This window comes from Corythoichthys intestinalis, chromosome 1 (assembly GCF_030265065.1).
Source record: "Corythoichthys intestinalis isolate RoL2023-P3 chromosome 1, ASM3026506v1, whole genome shotgun sequence".
NCBI lineage: Eukaryota > Metazoa > Chordata > Actinopteri > Syngnathiformes > Syngnathidae > Corythoichthys > Corythoichthys intestinalis.
Genome location: NC_080395.1, coordinates 42,452,712 through 42,475,904, shown reverse-complemented (window position 1 = coordinate 42,475,904; position 23,193 = coordinate 42,452,712). Strand labels below are relative to the sequence as shown.

The 23,193-nt window shown below is 39.1% G+C and overlaps 1 protein-coding gene across 1 annotated transcript in view; it reads left to right on the top strand.

Moving 5' to 3' along the window:
- The first annotated feature begins 7,941 nt into the window (after positions 1-7,941).
- The window catches only part of LOC130913881 (calretinin-like), a 29,737-nt gene continuing 14,485 nt past the window's right edge, over positions 7,942-23,193 (top strand). The window contains exons 1-2 of the mRNA XM_057832804.1: positions 7,942-8,137; positions 22,951-23,027. Of these exons, the coding sequence (XP_057688787.1) occupies positions 8,047-8,137; positions 22,951-23,027 (168 nt within the window). The 5' untranslated portion in view covers positions 7,942-8,046. The remainder of the gene's footprint in view (positions 8,138-22,950; positions 23,028-23,193) is intronic.

Below are 23,193 nucleotides of genomic sequence, written 5' to 3'. Positions count from 1 at the left end.
GTAATGTCATCTGGGTCAGCATCTCACACTACAGCATTGTTTTATAGCATGCAGATGGACTGCAGAGTCAGCTGATTTTGCAGATTAATTCATTTATTTTTCGCATCACGCCAGCCAGACGGCTGCAGAAAATTGTTGCCGCACCAGGGGAAGGCGTGTGAGCCTTTTTGGGTTTCAAAAGGTTTCCGTTCACCACGGATATTGGCCAAAACAAGCCCTACTACTGTGGGACCATTGGACTTAAGGGGAAGTGAGTAAACATCGTATTGTGAAGCATTATGTCAAATACTGGAATCATGGCACACGTTTTAATATGCAGGTGGCTTGCATTTTGTGGCTGTTTGCCCACCGAAAATGCGGCTTGCCCCCCCCCCCCCCCCCGTTTGCCGATCAGCGAAGACAATCGACAACCCCGCCGCCGTGTGAGATAATCCGAGCTAGTTTTGTGTGATTTTTCGCTTCGAAAGCGAAGATAAAACTTTGAGATGTCACTCGGTTCGGGTTAGCATGTTGGCTAGCTGTCACGCCTCTTGGTTTGTTTACATCAGGGGTACCCAAGTCCGGTCCTTGAGAGCCCCTATCCAGCTTGTTTTCCATGTTGCCCTCGTCCAACACACCTGAATCAAATAATCCAGATCATTCTCAGGCTCCTGCAGCGCTTGCTGATGAGCTGATCATTTGATTCAGGTGTGTTAAAGGAGGGAGACATGGAAAACAAGCCGGATAGGGGCTCTCGAGGACCGGACTTGGGCACTTCTGGTTTACATTCTCCGAAGCCGGGGCAGGGAAATGACAAAAGCCTGACTAACTACGGTGGCATAAAATATCGTTCGGGAGGTGCGACACTAAAGGTGACGTCGACAGTTTTGACCATTATGGAGTAATTTTGCTATGTCGTACTAAATAAATGCATTTTTGTTATTTCATATTCCATTTAGCACAAGACTGTTATTAGTCATGACCATATCATTTATTTAGCAATTGGGGCAGGGCAAGGGAAAATACTTCGATAAAAAGAATACCCTGTAAAAATATTGGAGTAGAGAGACTGAAACAATGACATTTTGCGGCTCTCTTGGTCGCATTTACGTCGTTCTAAAAAATTCCCCCTCAATGGGTTGAATTGTAAAAACCATGACCGTGCTGACGTCATCCTCCTGTTTAGGAAGCTAGAGCCCTATAATGTTAGGCCTGGCTAAACGGCAGATTAAAAGACTAATTTCTTGTCATCGTCGTGAGTAAACATCATATTTTGTATTATATCAAATATATCATGGCACACGTTTTAATACGGAAGTGGCTTGCATTTTGTGGCTGATTGTCCACTGAGAATGCAACTCCCCGCACACCCCCCTCGGTCCTTTGCGTGCACGCTGGGAGAGCGCTATACTCGGCTTATTGCCCTCTTTGTGTGCCCAGTGTTCTCTCAAATTTTCAACCCCATCAGAAATGGAAACTTTGTGTTAAAAATGGCCCCTGAATACAGCGATTACAAAGCAAACACTACAAACTTTCATTAAATAAAGGACTATTTACTTACGTTTGATCATGGACGGACATATAAAAAAGTTCTCCCCAGACACATCCTGCATCGTTTGCTGCACAGCAACTGCACGCCGCTCTCTCACTGTTTACCTCTTTGCCGTTTAGTCAAGCAATATTTTAGGCCATATTCGTGTTGACCATGTGGCAGTTACGCGCTCCTCAGACATCCGTCGGTTTGTCCAGATGGTTCCCTGGCAAACGCGTTCTCCTGCCCGCAGCGGGGGAACGACTCTGACGAGCTGTAACTTGCTCGCCGCTGGGCGGGTTGCCGATCGGCGAAGACAATCGACAACCCTGCCGACGTGTGACATGATCCTGGGTAGTTTTGTGTGATTTTGTGTTTCGAAAGCCGAGAAAAAGACTTTGAAACATCACTCGGTTCGGGTTAGCATGTCGGCTAGCTGTCACGCCTCCTGGTTTGTCTACGCTCTCCGAAGCTGGGGTGGGGAAATGACAAAAGCCGGACTAACTCCGGTGGCATAAAATCTAGTTTGGGAGGTGCAGGAATTCGACAGTTTTAACCATCATGGAGTAATTTTGCCATGTCGTACTAAATATATCCATTTTTATTATTTCATATTCCATGTAGAACAAGACTGTTATTTGTCATGACCAGACCATTTATTTAGCAATTCTGGAATAATACTTCGATGAAAAGAATATCCTGTAAAAATATTGGCGTAGAGCAGGGGTCCCCAAACTACGGCCCGCGGGCCGGGTATGGCCCGCCTCCACATTTGAACAATACCAGAGAGCATTTTGATTTTTTTTTTTTTTCATTTATGTGTATATATGTGTATATGTGTAGCGATGTCTACAAGCCCACTGGAACATACAAAAGGATTATAAGGAAGGAACACAAGAACTTTGAGAGACTGCTCATATGAGTCATTTAAGTAAGAGATTCCGCTCTGACAACTAAGCTGAACTTGGACCTGTTAAGACTGTGCACGGCACAACAGTAAGTTTATGTTCCATGGACTTTTTTTTTCTGTGAAGAACCCAGAGTGTTATTTGGTTATTATTTATTTCATAAACAGTGTTATTTATTTCCTGGCTTTTTTCTGTGAAGAACCCAGAGAGGGTTATTTGGTTATTATCTATTTAATTAATAGTGTTATTATATTATATTATATTATATTATATTATATTATATTATATTATATTATATTATATTTACTTTTGTTCCGCGAAGAATCCAGAAAGGGTTATTTGATTGTGGCTTTCAGAAAAACAATAATTTTTTACATCAGAGAAAGGAATTGTTACGTGGCCCTCACAGGAAAAAGTTTGGGGACCCCTGGAGTAGAGACTGAAACAATGACATTTTGCGGCTCTCTTTGTCGCATTTTCATTTTTCTGAATAATCCCGCCTCGATGGGCTCAATTCTAAATCAGATGAAACCATGACCCTGCCGACGACATCCTCCTGTTGGGGACGCTAGCGCACTATAGACCCCACTCACCAACGTCACACAATGACGTGTTGCTGTATTGTGCCGCCATATTGTCCGTCATTGTGTGTCCGTATTCTCAATGATCTCAATTTATCGTGCAATTTATAGTGCAATTCATGGAAGCCCCGGTGCTTTCAGACGCTGTAAACTCATTGGATGTGTTGCATAAAAGGCGTTATGTGGAAAAGCTTCGGTCGATCCATTCGCCAGATCCATATTTGATGCCTAAATCGATATTTTTCGACCCGCTGTCTTTGCCGTCTCTGCCTGACATCTGCTACCCTGATATTTACAACTATCTTGTCCACAGAAACGCAGCCTATTCTCACGAAACTTTGAAAAACTTTAAGAGCAGCACTCTAAGCAACATTACCCCGTGTGACCCTTTACTTCTAATTTTCTAAAATGGCGACAATCAATAAAAAAAAAAAGTTGACTGCGATGGCCGACGCTTCAATGATAGGTGGATATTGGACTATTTCTTCAATAAAATACGCAACAACTGTGTCTGCCTCATTTGCAAAGAGACAGTCGCTGTTTTCATAGAGTTCGATGTGACGCGATATTACCAAACAAGACACGCTGACATGTACGACAACATTACAGGTAAGATACGCAGCGAAAAATGAAAGCAACTTGAAGCTAGTTTAATTTCACAGCAGCAGTATTTCGCAAGAGCCCGAGTGTCGAAAGAGAACGCCACAAAGGCGAGATTGTTGAAATCATGAATTAAAAAAAAAAAAAAAAATAGAGCAAATGTGACACACAGAAGGGCTTGCTAAAATTTGTTTAAATATATTGTTCTACGTAAATCAGCCAAGGTAGCCCCCCACATTTTTACCACACCAAATCTGGCCCCCTTTGCAAATAGTTTGGACACCCCTGTTTAACTGATGATCTGTAGACGAGGCCAGCTTCTTTCACTTGTTACCAGCTAAATATTATTCAAAAAATAATGATGGTGGAAGAAATAAGCATCTTGAATTTGAAACTCTATGTTGTCGGCGATTAGCCTCGCAATGATCTTAGTTGTGGTTGTCAGCCCAAAACCTTCTAAATACAGTGCCTTGCAAAAGTATTCGGCCCCCTTGAACCTTGCAACCTTTCGCCACATTTCAGGCTTCAAACATAAAGATATAAAATTTAAAAAAATTGTCAAGAATCAACAACAAGTGGGACACAATTGTGAAGTGGAATAAAATTTATTGGATAATTTAAACTTTTTTAACAAATAAAAAACTGAAAAGTGGGGCGTGCAATATTACTCGGCCCCCTTGCGTTAATACTTTGTAGCGCCACCTTTTGCTCCAATTACAGCTGCAAGTCGCTTGGGGTGTGTTTCTATCAGTTTTGCACATCGAGAGACTGACATTGTTGCCCATTCTTCCTTGCAAAACAGCTCGAGCTCAGTGAGGTTGGATGGAGAGTGTTTGTGAACAGCAGTCTTCAGCTCTTTCCACAGATTCTCGATTGGATTCAGGTCTGGACTTTGACTTGGCCATTCTAACACCTGGATACGTTTATTTTTGAACCATTCCATTGTAGATTTGGCTTTATGTTTTGGATCATTGTCCTGTTGGAAGATAAATCTCCATCCCAGTCTCAGGTCTTGTGCAGATACCAACAGGTTTTCTTCCAGAATGTTCCTGTATTTGGCTGCATCCATCTTCCCGTCAATTTTAACCATCTTCCCTGTCCCTGCTGAAGAAAAGCAGGCCCAAACCATGATGCTGCCACCACCATGTTTGACAGTGGGGATGGTGTGTTCAGGGTGATGAGCTGTGTTGCTTTTACGCCAAACATATCGTTTTGCATTGTGGCCAAAAAGTTCAATTTTGGTTTCATCTGACCAGAGCACCTTCTTCCACATGTTTGGTGTGTCTCCCAAGTGGCTTGTGGCAAACTTTAAACGAGACTTTTGATGGATATCTTTGAGAAATGGCTTTCTTCTTGCCACTCTTCCATAAAGGCCAGATTTGTGCAGTGTACGACTGATTGTTGTCCTATGGACAGACTCTCCCACCTCAGCTGTAGATCTCTGCAGTTCATCCAGAGTGATCATGGGCCTCTTGGCTGCATCTCTGATCAGTTTTCTCCTTGTTTGAGAAGAAAGTTTGGAAGGACGGCCGGGTCTTGGTAGATTTGCAGTGGACTGATGCTCCTTCCATTTCAATATGATGGCTTGCACAGTGCTCCTTGAGATGTTTAAAGCTTGGGAAATCTTTTTGTTTCCAAATCCGGCTTTAAACTTCTCCACAACAGTATCTCGGACCTGCCTGGTGTGTTCCTTGGTTTTCATAATGCTCTCTGCACTTTAAACAGAACCCTGAGACTATCACAGAGCAGGTGCATTTATACGGAGACTTGATTACACACAGGTGGATTCTATTTATCATCATCGGTCATTTAGGACAACATTAGATCATTCAGAGATCCTCACTGAACTTCTGGAGTGAGTTTGCTGCACTGAAAGTAAAGGGGCCGAATAATATTTCACGCCCCACTTTTCAGTTTTTTATTTGTTAAAAAAGTTTAAATTATCCAATCAATGTTGTTCCACTTCACGATTGTGTCCCACTTGTTGTTGATTCTTGACAAAAAAACTAAATTTCATATCTTTATGTTTGAAGCCTGAAATGTGGCGAAAGGTTGCAAGATTCAAGGGGGCCGAATACTTTTGCAAGGCACTGTATATATTAAATGCATCTTACCAGATACAAAATGACTACTACATAATCTGTGGTGATCGTTTGGTGCCCAGTTTTCTCGTCGAATTGCAGCAGTCCATCTCGCTCTCCTCTCCGGGTCTCTCGGAATACGGTAGAACTTCAAGTCTCTCCGTCTATCTTCTCTGTTACTGCAACCAACCGCCACACACGCCTTCACCATTTTGATTATTAATGCTAACGAGCAGAAAAACACGCCATAATAGGAGGAATTTACGTAGCGGTAATGCGTAAACCCGACGAGCTGACGAACACTATGGCGCGGAGGCGTGGTTGTGACGTCATGTGAGTGGGGTCTACAATAGTAGGCGTGGCCAAACGGCAGATTAAAAGACTAATTTCTCATCATCTGCGCTTTGGCAAATTTTTGAATATAGTCGAATCGTCTCAAAATATGATTGTAATTCACATAATAATGCTATTTAAGACTTTTTTTTTTATCCTATCGTACGCACTTTAAGTCCGAGCTTCCCTTTAAATGGTATGACAACACCTGGGGAAATGCTAATATTCCATCATTTATCCATGAACGCATGCCTTTTGAATTCATATCATGCCACTTCGTGTAATTACACACATCGCAACACCAAGAAAATGATAGAAATTAGGTCGATTGTCAAGCTAAAAGTACCCGCCCCCAAGATGCCGGATGACTAGCATATTGTGTGCGTGACGTCACTATAGGGAAACAACTGGCTCAGTGCTTAGTACTGAATGGCGGCGATGATGGCGAACAATTTTGTTTCTATTTGCAGCGACGATTCCGTCGTAGCGAACATTCTTCTAATGGTGACGAGGAGAGTTATGAACCTTTCTTTGGTGTTTTGGGTTATCAATTTGAGCCCAAACGAAAGCCAATGCAGCCTAATGAAAGGATCATTGAGGGGAGCAATCACACTGATGAAACACCGGCGGCAACAGAATCACCGAATTGCTTGTTTTGCATTTCTTTTTGTGAAGTTGATACACCGTGACCGCAAAATAAAGTAATGTATAGAATAATTATCATTTAATATGCTATCATCGGTTTCGCTCTGCCAACCAACACAAATATGAATGGGATTAGAGGATTTGTTCTATATATTTTACGAGCGATAATTTATACATGTGTCCAGTCCTATATCCAATGCGTGATATGTTTTTTATTATAAAAGAGTACTCACTCTGGCCATTTCCCTCCTTTGCTTTGCCTGGGGTGATGAGGTGGTCTCATCAGAGCCAGTCATCGTCCTCTTTCACCGGGCACCGCACCTGCTTTCAGCAGCAATTTCTTAGCAAAACCTGATTTCATTTGCCCATAGTTCGTATAGCTTTCAGGTGTAAAATGCGCACCACACAAAACCGTGCCAGAGGCTGGGTCTGCAAAATTAGCCCTCTTAGCACTGACGAACTTTACTCATTGTCTGCGTAGTCCAGCTCTTTTTCTCGCGTTCGGGAACTCATGGGTACTACATTGCGACAAATGGCTATTTGTAAACCACATAGCATGACAGGTTTGAACCATTTTAGCGATTTTTTGATAAAACACGAATGCAACTCTCTCGTCGATAAACAACGATGGCACCTGCCTCGACCTTTTGTTTCCTTGTTATGACGTCTCCGCCCCATTCGGCTGTTTCCGGAACACTTTCGGAAATGTTCGTCATTTTCGATCTATTTTTGATAATTGCTCATTAATGTGATTGATTTTTTTGTTAACTTTATCAATATTTGTTATCTTGGCACATAACGGTTCTATTGATGTCTCACACCCCCTTTGCGTTTTCATACCCTTTAAGTTCCGCCCCTGGAATGGATGCCTAGCACTGTCCGTGCCACTGAAACATGAGTAATTCACGGCCAGTCCTCCCAGTTGAAATATATGGCCATGAATTTATGTTTGGGTTTACTCTCAACATTAACTTGGATCAGTAATTATTACCTCTTTGGCAAACTTCTGTTTGTTGTGAAAGTTCAGTTGAGAAAGAGGTGGCGGGAGGCTCAGTCACTTTTCAAGACACTCATGAGCTGCAAAGTTGTATGATGCAGCGTCACAGCAGCATTTCATGGTAACTCATACGCAATGCCCAGGAGAGCCCCCCTACCCTACTTCTCCCCCACCCCTGCAGCATAAGCGGTCCCTGGTCCCTGTTCCAGTGTGTTTTCTCGGTCAAGACGCTCCCTGGTGGCGGGCAAGAGAAGTGCTCCCGCCGCGGGGCGGGGGGCTTAAAAGCAGCGAGTGAGGAGGAGCGGCGAGCAATAGCGAGGATCTACACGGGCAAAAAGTTGATCTTTTCATCCAGCGTGCAAGTGCATCCAATCCACGGAGGAGAGACGAGATGGCAGCCCAGACTCAGCAACCTCACCTGCACCTGGCCGAGCTCACAGCCGCCCAGTTCATCGACATCTGGAAACACTTTGATGCGGACGGTCAGTGACTTTTGCTCTTTTTTTTTTCTTCCATCAGAAGTTCCTTACTTAAAAGGAGAAAATGTTATAACTATTAAACAGTCATTTTCTTGACTTGGAATAAAATATATTGCAATTTTAAACATATATGGCACTAATTTTTACAAAATGTATGGTAGCCATTGACGGCACTAGACGTCCAATCCATTTTGGCTAGGAGAGGTTGGTAGCGAATGATCACTGCGAACCCTCCCAGTCAAAATAGATTGGACGTCTAGTGTCGCCAGTGGCATTGAAAGATGAGCATTCACAGCCATTCCTTCCAGTTTAAATGAGTTGGACGTCTATAGCTGTCAATGGCTGGCAATGAGTAAAATACTAAGAAGAACAAAAAGATCAACTTCGGAGTGTTATTGGGGATCATAACCACAGTGTATTTGTTTTTAATTTAATGTTATTATGTTTTATTAAACTATATCATACCTATATGGTTTTTACATCACATGCCTCTTTACCTTTAAAATACATGAATGCATTTGCCAGTTTCATATTATTCCATGATTGATGTATTATTGTATTTTTTTTTTAATCTGCTGCTGCTATAACGCCTAATGTTCCCCTCTGAGTATCATTTAAGGATTATCTCATAATGTGGTTATAATATGCGTTTAGGGCTGGAGGAGTAGTGAGGAAATAAGCTTGTCGAATATTTATAAAGGAGTGGAGTGAAGAAAAGGAGTGAAAAGAAAATTGGAGAGAGAGGGCAAAAGAGAGTGTGTTTGTACAGTGGGGGTTTCATTTAGAGGACGGTGGGGGCGTGTCATGGAAATGGATGAAAAATGCAAAGGATTTGTATTTTTAAAAAGGGAAATGATATGATGGACCTAAGTAGGAACAATGCAATGCCGACAGCAAAATTCTCCATCATGATCACACAAATGCATTAAAGACATATATTTTTGCCAAACCATAATTAAAACAACATATTTTACTTTTTCATTCTTAAAAGCCATAAATTCATGTTAAACTTAGCCAGGGTTCTTATTTCCATCATAGCAATGCGGGGGGGAAAAAATGATTCGAGAGTCAAATAAATGATATTTTTGATCTGTAAAATTAGTTGAATTCATGTGCTCGTTAGTAGATCGGAATAAGGTTGGATATCGGCCAACTGTTGTAGTCGTACTTCCCGTTTTCATGGGATTACCTTCTCATGTCATTCAAACCCCCCTCTGACCTCTAATTGTTAAACCAAACCAGTCTTATTCTGAGCCAGTATTAAATCTCACCACAACAGCTTTCTGCTTGCATATATTGTAGCTGGTAAATGCTGGAGAGGACTGCAAGACATTCCTAATATTGTTGTGAATTCGGTGATAGACTTGGCTCAATTTGCCATGGTCAACAATGAGTTGAATCAAGACCCAATGGACACGCATTGGACCCATTGGCAATGCAAATTTTGTGTTCAGACAAGATTAACACACAAAGCTGCCTGTGAATGATCGTGTTTTTGTGTCATTGACGGTGAAAAACGTCCAGTCCATTTGCTAATGGTGAAGTGATAGTCAGATAGCAAAAATAGCGGGCCTTCGATGTACGAGTGACCAGACTCCAGAGTTTTTCGAGGTCTGACCAGAGGTAGTTTAAAGCAAAAGTAGTTATCCAAAAAAATTACTCAAGTACAATTAAAAATATTTGTTGAAAAGAATACTCTAGTAATGAGAAACCTTGTGAGTAACTGCTTACAATGTCTGATTAAAAAAATATGTTATATATTTTTTCTCAGCACAACTTGATCTACTAGTATATGAACTGTCATTAACATACTGTACTATAACCTATTAAATTAACATATCAGGCCAAAAAGATGACACACAAACCATCAAATTCAGACCAGAACAACACGATGAAACATCACCCAGAGCATGAGTGCCCTCTAGCGGAGGACAAACATTGTTACCGCTAATTGGTATAATGGAGTCATGTGGTTATTGTTGCGGCGTCTCATTGGTACAACTGAGACGGTCACTGTCGGCACCTCTGGCAAAAATAAAGTCAATATGTACAATAAAGATGAAAAATGTAATGACTCTAGTGTAGCCCAAAGTAGTGGAGTAAGAGTTGGGTTTCATCACAAATCTACTCAAGTAAAAGTAAAAAGTATTGCATGGTAAAACCATAGGTGGAGTTTTACTTTTCTGGCAAGAGTGGCCAAAAATGTTGATGACCCCAAAACGCAGTGTCAGCAATAAAAGTAACTCACACGATATATGCTCAGTTAGTAGCTTAGCCCGTGCTCGTACATACAGGCATCCCAACTGTGTGTGTGTCTGCGAGTGTGAGCGCGCTCGTTTTTCTGTCTTACTTCGTAGAGAAGTAAACGCTGCATCTTTAGTGGAGCAAACTGAAATTCCGCTTACCATTTTGGCGGTGCGCGCCGGCGTTTCATGGTCCACGTCTTCAATTCTTGGTTCTCGCTCAGTAGTTGTTGTCGCTTTTGGTAGCTTAGGTTAGGAAAAATTACGTATATCCAACTTGCCTCATCTGACCTCAAGTGTTTTTTTTTCGGGGGGCTTAGCAAAGCAAATGACTGTCTCTAAGGTGCTAGTCACATGATATTTTTGAAAAAAATTTTTTTAGCCATTATAAAAAATGTTTTTTGTTCATTTCAGTCATTTTTGTTGTTGGTTTTATTGCTTTACAACTTTTATAGACAACATTCTACCGGCAAAGTCTTAATTTTAAATTCATATATTGGAAAGTCAATTATGTGCATTGAAAGGCCACCAGGGGGCGCTATGCCCCCCTTAATATCCGCTTATGGGTAAAACTACTCGAAGAAGTACATTCTTCTCAAAAAGTTACTCAAGTAAATGTAACTGAGTAAATGTAACATGTTACTACCCACCTCTGGGTCTGACCCTGTTTTTTTTGTCAAAACTGAACTCAACGCAATCACAAGTTGGAAATTTAAAACAACCACTAACTTTTCCTTAGGAATTCCTAGGAACAAATGAAACTGGTAAAGGTCAAGGCACCACTGCACATTGAAAGAAATGAAATGCAGGTGGTTGTCAGAGATAGGCAGTAAGGCAAATGTTGGTCAAACAACACGCAATAAACATTACAGCAAAGCAATCCCAACCTCATGACACAGTGGCCATTTCGAAGCGCTGCTCCATTTCGAAAGTCCCTTCAAGTGAAAATGAATTCAAACAAATTAACATTTTATGCTGACCACGTGTGTACTATTGAGTGGTTGCGTCACTTTTTACATTAGAGGAAGGACAGATAAAAAGGTGAAAAGCTACACTAGGTGGGAAGAAGCACAAATCACAGGCATCTCTGACTGGTGTAGTGGTGCGACTTGAAGATCAATGTAAACTAGGTTCACTATAAATCAACATCCATGCTTTATACTCGCTCCTTCGCGTGACAGATTCATTACAAGGGCAGTTTGTTGTCCATAAATAATCAAAGCGTGTGTGCAGAACAGTACAGTATAGTTGCGTCGAAAGCGGTTTCTCTGCTTGGAGGAAGTACTGGCAGCTTTCGTGTCCAGTCTGTGAACCGGTCTGTCTTTGGGGGATAGTTTGTTGCTGGACCAGAGTAGGAATTAGTTCAGTTTGAAAGGTTATCACCATCACAGCTGTGCCACAGACGCCAGTGAACTGGACAGTGGGTGTAAATTGGGACAGAAATCAAGAAAGAAGAGTTGGGATGCATTTCAGCCCCAGATCAAGCTATGCGTTATAAGGTGAAATAATCAAATGTGTAACCGTCAGCCATTCTGACAGAGTTATGTAACCAAGGGGGTTTCATCCACACTTGCGTGTAGCACACAAATGCACATTTGTGTGGCAATTTGCACTTTTTATTTTTGAGGAGGATGTTTAACCCTTTCGGTTACAGTGGTCACGACAGTGGACATCTATCTAAAAGTTATCATTAGTTTACTGTCACTGTCAGCCCAGGTCACAGTGTTTGTTGTGGTAATAAGTAAAAGATATTGATAGACGTCCAATCCATTTTAACTGGGAGGGGCCGAAAGCGATCGAACAATCTGTTGAAAATGGATTGAACGTTTATTGACATAAGAGGCAGCCAAAGAGTTAAGATATGAGCGGTCACAAGATTCATCAAATAAAACAAAATTTAAATTAATAAAATTCCCAGAGCAAAATACACACATGGGACACTTATTAGAATTAATGTTTAAAAAAGAAAAAAGAAAAAAAAATCTTGATTTATTGTAATAATTTTTAATTTATATTTTGTATAAAGTTATATAAGTTTTAATTTTTTATAGAATGAATTTTATTTCATGTAGAACTATTTATATTTTATTACCGTATTGGGCCGAATATAAGACGGCCCTGATTATAAGACGACCCCCTCTTTTTCTAGACTCAAGTTTGAAAAAAGACCTTTTGAACACCAAATTAATTTTTATACAGAAAATAATTACAATACATCTGAAACAAATGATTATAACAATATATTTGAGAGAAAAAGCATGTTGTTTTGCCTCATGCAAATCTTAATATCTGAACTTTTAAATATGTAAACAAAAGATCAATCACATTTGTAAATGACTGGCTTCTGGTTTTTGAAATGTAAATAAACCAATCTATTGTGATAAAAAAAAACAAAATTGCAATAACTGCATTAACCATCAAAGTGAAGTATAACTGTAACTGTAGTCCTGAAACAAATCTGAATAAGGAAAAACATTGCAATGAAATAATGCAAACTGGTTAAACTTGAGAGTAGCTGAGATCTGTCATGACAAAACATCGCTTCAGTGATATCTGGCGCCATCGAGCGTCGTGAATGGGTATAATGTCTAGACCGCGAATATAAGACGACCCCACTTTTTCAGTCTTATTTCAATGTAAAAAACACTGTCTTATATTTGGGCCAATACGGTACTTCATTACTATGGATTTAAAAATAATTGCTTTGTTTCTTAATTTAGAAAAATACTATTTCAATACTTTGATTTTTTTCTTCTCCACGAATAGGGTCATAGTCGGGGCCGTAGGGAGTGTCCCACAATACGAACCTTCAAAACTCGGCTCAAGCAGTTTTTGAAAGTAAAGCAGTCCTGCAATCACCGACTTTTAAAGTAGCTGTGACACAATAAAACAATCTGAAATAGCATCATTATGTGAATTAAAATTATATTTTGAGACCATTGGACTATATACAACAATTTGCGCAAAAAGCGCATATGACGAGAAATGAGCCTTTTAATCTTCCATTTAGCCCCTCCTGCCATTGTAGCGCTCTAGTGCCTCCATCTATGTGATAACGTCGGCAGAGTAACGATTTCAGCTGATTTAGAATTCAGCCCAATGAGGAAAATTCAAAACGAGGAAAATGCAACAGAGAGCAGCAAAATGTCATCATTGTTTTTTATCTCTCTACTCCAATATTTTTTTTTTACAGGATATTCTTTTTATCTAAGTATTTTTCCCCAAATGCTAAATAAATTGTATGGTTGTGAAAAATAAGTCTTGTGCTAAATAGAATATGAAATATTGAAATGCATTTATTCAGTAAGACAGAGCAATAAATACTGCATAATGGTCAAAACTGCCGACTTCTTAAACCTACCGATCGGTGTTTTATTCCACCGGAGAGCATAAAATACCGTGTGCAATATTAAATAAACATGCTTTTTTGTGCCACAGGCACTTTAGGTTCTTAGTAACCTTTGGTGTTGTGCTGTTTTATTGTAATCTTTTGTTCTTTTTTGTCTTTTTGTGTCTTTGTGTTAGCTGCATCGGGACTACGGATGTAAATTAGCTTTTTTGCTACATTCTGGCATATTTACATCTTTTAGATGTTCATCAATGTGCACTGTCCCTACTAAATAAATAAATAAATAAATAAATAATTGTCCAATTGGCCCCTGGGCCATAAGTTTCAGACCCCTGTTCTATATTAATGCAATAGAAACATTGAAAAAATTGTAATTCTTGCATGAAAAGGTTCAATATTCCATAATAAACTCTCATCCTAACACCCAGATAAACTTTCAGATATTTTTTACATACTAATTAGATGCAACACTGGACTTTAAAATAAACTTTTGGATAGTCTGAATGTATTGGTACGCATTCCCTTATAAATGAAATATATTTCACATTCCTGGTGTCTGTGTGTGGGAAAAATGGAGCATAAATCCATGTGAATCCTGGCTAGGGATTAAGGGCATTCATGCTGTCTTCAAAACAGTACAAAAGAACATCAAAATATTATAATCAGTAGAAATAAAAGGCATTGTCCTTCACTTCAGCCTACCTCCCATATGTATACCCGCTCTGTGAATTATCACAGCTGATATTCCAGCCTCACTTCACTGAATCCAGCTGTAAAATGTGCTAATGAGCCCCTCAGGGGTCACAAGGTATAACAACTTCCATGGTACTGTTTTTTCCCTCTACTGTTTTGAATAGATAGTCAATTCCCTTGCAAACCAAATGTAGTGCAATTAACAGCTGCTACATTCATCTATTCAATGTCTCTGAGAAAACTGAAATATTGTACACTTGGCTAGCACTTCAAAAAGTACACAAGCACAGTCAAATCCAGTGGTTGTTAAAGTTTTTACACTAAATAATAACCAACATCAGAATAAACTAGTAATCTAGTCATTTACACAAGAACATCAACATTGTGCGTAAATATAGAAGAGTATAAACAGTACTTTGATGTAAATTTTATGGCAAATAAGTCATATAAAGATTGGACTTAACTAGATTGGAAAACAGCAGTTCTGACTATGAATCGCAAATGCGTTGTGCTGCAAAAGTTAAATACAACTGAACTGTACTTAATTAGTTGCGTACACGAAGACAATGTTTTTAGTCATAACCGTTGCCATGAAAGAACTTTTAACTCTTATTTCAGGTATTTTACTTCTTTGTAGTTTTGAGATTATAAAGTTAATTTCACAATGTGAAAGTCATACTACTAAGTGAAAATATACAACCATCAAACTTGAATAACAAATTAATTTTAAAATTGGATTATTTTAGAATATTTTTTTTTTTTTCAATAAAATGACAAGATATAACATTCCTCCAGACAATGCACGCTTCTCCCTGAGCCAAGTTTGCATCTGACCTACCCTAATTTTCACACTATAAGTCACACCTCTATAAGTATACTATACTACTATAGTATGCATAATACTATAAGCCTCAACCCACCAAATTTGGCATGAAAACAACATTTGTTCATAGATAAGCCGCACAATATTTATTCTTATTATGTATATATTAACTAGTAATACTTTATTTGACAGCAGCCTCATACAACCTTATAAGACCAAATGAACCACCACGAAGCTTTGAACCAATTGGCTGCAAAGCTTCATTGCTGCAATAAGCTTCATTTGGCCATGACTGCTTCTTTTGAGGGAGACAGTCAACTTCTGCTGCCACCTGTTCTCAACACTGTTGTTGTCCAACATGCCTCCTAGCATGCATTGCACCACTACAGATTTAAATAACAATCAAAATTCATGTTCTGTGCTAACTATGTCTTCAGAGGCTGTTCCAGTTGTTTCATTAATTGCTAGTTATGGTATTTGGTAACATTTTATTTGACAGTGGCACCTGACTGTCATCAGACAATCATAATTATCACATGACAGTGTCATGAGCATTTATGAATGCTTATAACAGATGTCATTTAATGTTATCCGGCAAATTATCTGACTTTTGAATGGATGTAAACGATTCAAGCTGGACATAAATGGAGTTGACATAATTTGCCTGATGACACTTAATGACATAAGCGTTCAGTAATGACAATGACAGTGTCATGTCATAAATATGACGGTCTTCTGACAGTGTTATAACGCCACTGTCAAATAAAGTGTTACCTAGTAACCCATATAAATCACCAAATAAGCCGCACTGGACTATAAGTCGCAGGATTCAAAACGAAGGAAAAAAGTAGCGACTTATAGTCCGAAAATTATGGTGGATCGAGAGAAATGACTGGCTGAAAAATAACTGACGTAATAAGTCAAGACGTAGAAGTAATGGCGAAATTACCATAATACACAGAAAAATTTTAACAACATCAAAGCTATTTATTCTTAATATGAGATATTTTTTGCTGAGGGCAAATGCTAAAATACTGTAATAGAAAAGAATGCTTCAAAATCTTTGTAAAAATATCCAAACAAATCAGGACAATACCCGCTAAGCTGTACCACCTGTTCTGTGACATTTAAAAGTCTTTGAATCCTTTGCAACCTTTGACTCTGTACAGACACATAAATACACAGACTATAGCGAATTAAAGTGCAATATTTTTTTTTTTATATCTGCAGTGTTCCAGCAATGATTTGTTAATGTCTGAAAGCACAGATGGTGACATTGGCCACCTATGACATGGTGTGCAGCAGAGGCGGTGAAGTGAGAGGCTAAGGGAAAGGTGAAAATAATCGCAAAGAAATTGAGATCCGATTAAGAAATGAAGGGGCGTGTGGCTACATTATATTGTTTTGTTACATCCTGGCAAAACAGTAATAACTGTGTATGATCTTTGGTCATGTGACTCATGCTCATAATAATGTAGAAAGAGGGACAGAATGCTCCAATAAGCATCAGTCAAACTGCCCACTTTCTCTCTCTTAGTCAAGAAAACACTCATTACACACTCCAACTGCTCCCAAGTGCTGCGATTCGCTTCTTCCGCAACAGCGAGCCCTTCCGCTGAAAATGCCACTTTGGCATGAAATTTCACATTGTGAACACATGACACGCTGTAGACTCTCTAAATGTCATCACTTTTTAGCAGTGGCAGGCCAAGTGTTAGGTACCAGAGTTACAGCCATTATGTTAAATTTATAGAAATCATAAGTACTGTTTCAATACATATATATATATATATATATATATATATATATATATATATATATATATATATATACACTTAACATTTTGGCATCATAATCATTAAAACATTCTAATGAAGTTGAGCATCTTGTATGGCCGGCACAATCCCCAGACCTCAACATTATTGAGCATTTATGGTGAGTTTTAGGGATTCAATTCCACCGCCATTGTCTCTAAAAGAGTTAGAGGGTATTCTAACTGAAGAATGGCTTGAATGGCTTGAAATTCCTCTGGAAACAATTTACAAGTTGTATGAATCAATACCTCAGAGTACTGAGGCTGTAATTGCCGCAAAAGGCGGACTTGCACAATATTAAAATAGTTTTCGTTGATTTTTTTTAAGGTGTTTCCATTATTTTGTCCAACCCCTGTATGAACTATACATCCAAGGCATGTACAACTCATGACAAATCTACAGACAAATGTACTTTTGATCAAATGTATTCACATGTACAATTCGCTACAGACGTGTTTAGCTGGTATAGAAGTTATACTCCGACCAAAGAATCAGAAAACAGAAAAATACGAATGCGATGACCTGACATTTCATTGCTTGATTGACTGGAAGAATTAGTCCCATTGCTGATGCAGTGGTTTCTTGAGATATGAGTGCATTTCATCCCATAACCATTCAAATATATATAAAAAAAATAATAAAATAAAATAAATCCTCATATCTCAAAACATATTTTCCAATGGAAATGAATCTGTTTCAGAGACCCCCAAACATAAATTGTTTTTTTAAATATGACAAAATTGTACTCAAGAGTAGTACTCTATTGTATAAAAATGACAAAAAACGTGGTCTTTATAGAAAAATGTAAAAACCGAGCCCAAACCACAGCTAATTAAAACATACTGAATCAGAGAGGAAAAATTCCATTACTAAGTAAAACTAAACTATAATGAAAAATCCCCAAACTATTATAAACTTGCTGCGAATACAATGAATATATGATCGCCTCAAATTTTTACATCTACACAACAATCAAATGATACCTAGTTGTCAAATTGGAAAGCAGTAAAAACCTACTGTAGGGTTTGTAACAAAAAAAATGTTTGCAATATCGAAAAAAATTTAAAAGTGACATCAATCTGCAATTTGCTAAACATAGAAATAAAAACAAAGACAATGCACATTATCTACATTCGCAGGCCACACAAAATGATGTGTCGAGCCGGAACTGTCCCCCAAACCTTGAGTTTGACACATGTGGGATTGATTAGTAATTGGCAAACTAGCTTTATGTCACCAATTGGATTTACGCTTTAATCACAAGGACATCAAGGTGACTGGATTGTGGCTGGAAGTGATAAAGGTTACTGCCGCCATTTAGCGGCGGTGGTCTGAAATGATCTCGTGTCTCAAAAATTTACTCAACAGTTTATGCGATGGTTCATATCTGGAAAAACCTGTAAGTCAAGGAATCGTAACTCACCACTGGACATGTTAACTAACATTGACCAGCGGTACCGATTCTTAAGTCTTTGGGTAGATTTGGTTCACATAACAACAAAGAGAAGCTAAAATCTGATTGGACCAAAAATTTAAACCTCCAAATACACAGTAAGGAGCAGAAGTATTTGCACCTCTTGTGATTTTTAAAGTTCACCCACTTACAAAAAAATTTGTAGAGATCTGAAATTTCAATCATAGAGGCATTTCCACTCAGAGACATAATCTAAAAAAAAAAAAAAAAAATAATCCAGAAACCACATTGGATGATTTTTAAAAAATAATTCATTTGTAATATACTGGGGTTCATAAGTATTCGTACTCCTGAGAATCAACAATAACTATGACAAAGGGTTGTCAGTGTACCTTAAAAAAAGTCCACCTTTACCCCATGAGTAACCACCCACCCAATACCCGTTTGAGCTGAATATTGTCACCTGTGCACCCTATAGTCAGTCATAATCCAACTGCTCCCATGGGCAAGACCAGAGAGTTTTCGAAAGACACCAGAGAAAAAAATTGTTGAGCTCCACAAAGCTGGAAAAGGCTATGGGACAATTGGAAAGCAGCATGGTGAGAATAAATCAATAGTTGAAGCAGTTGTTAGAAAATGGAAAAGGCAAAACATGACTGATAATCTACCTCGGACTGGGGCTCCGTGTAAACTCTCTCCTCGTGGGGCATCACTCATGACGAGAAAAGTGAGGGCCCAGCCTGGAACTACACGGCAGGAGCTGGTCAATGACCTGAAGAGAGCTGGATACACAGTTTCAAATGCTGCTGTCAGTAGAACACTACGGTGCCGTGGTTTAAAATCATGCATTGCTCAGAAGGTTCCCCTGTTGAAGCCAGTACATGTGAAGGCCCGTCTGAAGTTTACCAGGGACCGTCTGAATGATGCAGAGGGGTCATGGGAGAGAGTCATGTGGTCAGGTGAGACCAAAGTAGAACTTTTTGGTGCAAACTATACTTGTCGTGTGTGGAGGAAAAACAAAGATGAATACAATCCCAAGAACATCATCCCCACTGTGAAGTAAGGGGGGTGGAAACCGTTTGCTGCTTTTCGGCAAAGGGCACAGGACTGTACTGTACAAAGCAGAGGATGAATTGTGAAATGTATCATCAGATTTTGAGCCACAACCTCCTTCCCTCAGTCAGAGACTTGAAGATCAGTCATGGTTGGATCTTCCAACATGACAATGATCCGAAGCACACAGCCAAGCTGACCAAGGAGTGCCTACGTAAAAAGCATATCAAGGTTCTGGAGTGGCCTAGCCATTATTCAGACCTCAATCCATTTCAAAATATTTGAATGGAGCTGAAACTTCGTGTTTCTCAACAACAGCCCCGAAACCGATAGATCTAGAGAAGATTTGTGTGGAGGAACGGGCCAAAATCGCTGTTTCCATATGTGAAAACTTGAAGAACTACAGAAAGCGTCTGACCACAATAATTGCAAACAAAGGCTTCTGCACTAAATATTAGCACTGATTTTCTCAGGGGTATAAATACTTATGAACTCCAGTAAATTATAAATAAATTATTGAAAAATCATACAATTTGATTTCTGGATTTTTTTTTTATAGATTATGTCTCTATAAGTGGGAATGCATCTACTGTATGATTAAAATTTGAGACCTCTCCCTATTTTCTAAGTGAGTGAACTTGCAAAATCACAAGGGGTGCAAATACTCCTGCTCCTTACTTTACTGTATATCTCTACTGGAAGCATTACAGAGAATTACTGTAAAATGAAGAGAATAGATTGTTGGGAATGAATTCATACAATTTCTTCGCATAAGTATTCCAAGATAGCGTTTACATTTTTGCCATTGCTTCTGAAAACATACCTCCCACTGCTGCCTTTACTCAAATAACTGAATAACTGATGGAATGTGGTAATCATCTTCCCTAGTGATTTAGTGCTAGTGATTTAACACCAGACATGAATATTGATGTTTCGGCAGACAAATTAACATAGGACACGCATGCCCCGTGATATATCGCACGTTGTCCACTTTGATAGACGCCCACGCCTCAATTAGTCACCGGGCGTGGTGTGCACTTGAAATTGATGCCTTACTTTTATTCCCATGGGGGGCTGTAGGGGTTATTTAGTGCTGAAAGCTGAATAAAGAGCCATGATAACTATGATGAAATGAACAGAGTAAAGAAACAGATTGATAAAAGTACACAGCAGTCTGTGCAAAGTAGAATACACCTATTTTTTATTTTATTTTTTTAAATAGTACACCAAACTAGTGTTGCCCCGATACAATTATTTTGGCTCAATATACCGTTTCTGTGTGAAATCAGCTGATGCCAATACTGTACTGATATCACTTTTTTTTAATTTTTTTTTTTATAAATATGCACTTTTTCTTTTTATACTAAATTATTATATACTCACTTAAATGTTAAGTAATTGCTATCATAACTTGGTCAGACACTGCTTAACTCATTGTCTGCCATTGATGGCGCAATCCATTTGAAGTGGGAAGTGTGGCAGGGAATGAAGGAGTGTTCATTTGCTGCACCACCGCCCACTTCAAATGGATTGGACATCTACTATTGATAAACTCGTTTAAATTCACAGCAGAAGGATTAATGGACATCTTATTATCATCGTGGAAAGGGCGACAAGCACTACTTTTTTTACCCTTGAAAGGTCCAGGCCTATTTTGTCCAATTTTGCATGCCTTTGATGTTGCCTTTATATCTCAAAGAAAAAAATGTTCACAATGGCCGAGTTGGTCCCTTTTTTCAGGACACCATAACCGTCCAAACTGTTGTTTTCTTCACTGACCAAATATAATCAACATTTTGGACCTAAAAAGACAACAAAGTGACAACCAAACATATTCAATGAACCGTTTTGAAGCTTGATAATATTCATTCAGCTTGTTAGGAGAAACAGTCAACAGAAAAAAAAAGATTGAATAGTTTTATACTAGTATTTGATAATTCAACAGAAACACCAGGTAGTCATAGGTGTTTTTGGCCTTTACCTATACTATGGTCATAACAGGTTATATACAGTAGACCAACAGTGCAATATAGTGGGGAAAAAAATAAACCCTCTAACACAAAAAGGGTTTGGAGGGTATCTCTTTGTGAGGTTAAGTATTTCACCTTTTCACCCATCACTCTATAAAAAGTATAGACTGTACATATGATCAAGCTTTTTGAACGCACACCTCTGTATACCAATTGAAAAGATTAATTGTGGGGGAAATATGATTGAAATATTTGTTGAAATTTTCTTTTATCACAGACAATTATTTTAGGTGGTTTTAATTACCTGACATGTCTTGGCGAACACTTCCGATGAAGATCGCCGAAACATTTCAGGTAATTAAAACAAACTAAAACAATTGTCTGTGATAAAAGAAAAATTCAACTAATCTATAAGTGTAGACAGAATGAACTCAATACAACATTCGAATATAACATTGAAAAAAAGTTTTTTCCCCCGAAAATATTGACAATAACTAGTTCAGTTCAATTTTTCGGGCATACCACTCAGTTTCGCTACGTCACACAGCCCACTCTTCCAGCGAGTGTCGGTCCACCATCCGCCCTTCGCGCACTGCTGTCACTCTTCTCACTCAAAACAACAAAAAAATCTGGCTCATCTTCTTCCTCCAGTTGATGAAATAATGCATTAGCTTGAGCTAGTTTTCCATTCATTCTGCACATTTCACAAAGTTGCTCACTTAATCCAACTGGCCGTCACTCGCTACCTCGCCTCCCACTTGTTAGGTGGTGCCTCGCTCGGCAATAAATTAAAATGCTCACATTTTGTCCTTCCTTCGTGACCTCATAATGGCTCCTGGGGTATGTAGTTTTTGTGGTGCTTTCCTTTTTGAAAACGGACAAGAAACGATGGATATGTGTAGATTAAAAACCTGGTCCATGCAGCGTTTTGATGTTTATTTATGAGGCCATAAAACTCAAATGACATTATCTCCCGGTTTACTTGGTCGACTGACTTCAAGTAAAAACCAGAGTGAACCTCAACTTCCGCGCTTTCAAACGAGACCAACTAGCAGCACCTGGGTGACGTAATTAAAACATAAAGAGGCTTCAAAGATGACATGCGCGCAAGACACGTGGCACGTCCCGCGAGTTTTAAGGGTTAATGGAGGCATGCGTCGCTGGCGGCCATCTTGGGTGGGGCAACCAGCTGTTGGAAACAAGATCAAAAGTACATGTTGCACAGCATCGACATGCTATTTCTTAGTACTCGTCGATGTTAGGTGCCGTATCGTATCTAATAGATTGCTTGTTTTAGTGAGTTCTTACTAGTGTCCCCTTGCCTTCTTTGGAAATAGTAGCTCAAAAAGTTTGTCTACTCAAATTCAGAAACATTGCTGTATCATGAAATCAAATGTGTCATAATAAACTCTATCAAAAACTGTGAAAACTTCATTTGCCCCTCTTCTGTGCTGCAGGAAATGGCTACATTGAAGGGAAGGAACTGGAAAACTTCATTAGAGAGCTGGAGTTAGCGAGACGAGGAGCAGGCGTGGTGAGTGCTTAGGATGCGTTTCAAAAAAGTGCCCTCATTATTAAAGTTTTCTCGATACGTAGTCTAAGCCTTGAACTATTTTTTCCCCCCCATACTAAAGTGTTTTCCACTTTGAATGCCAGGCGAGACCCCATTTTTATTTTTGCTTGGTTAGTGGACTGCAATA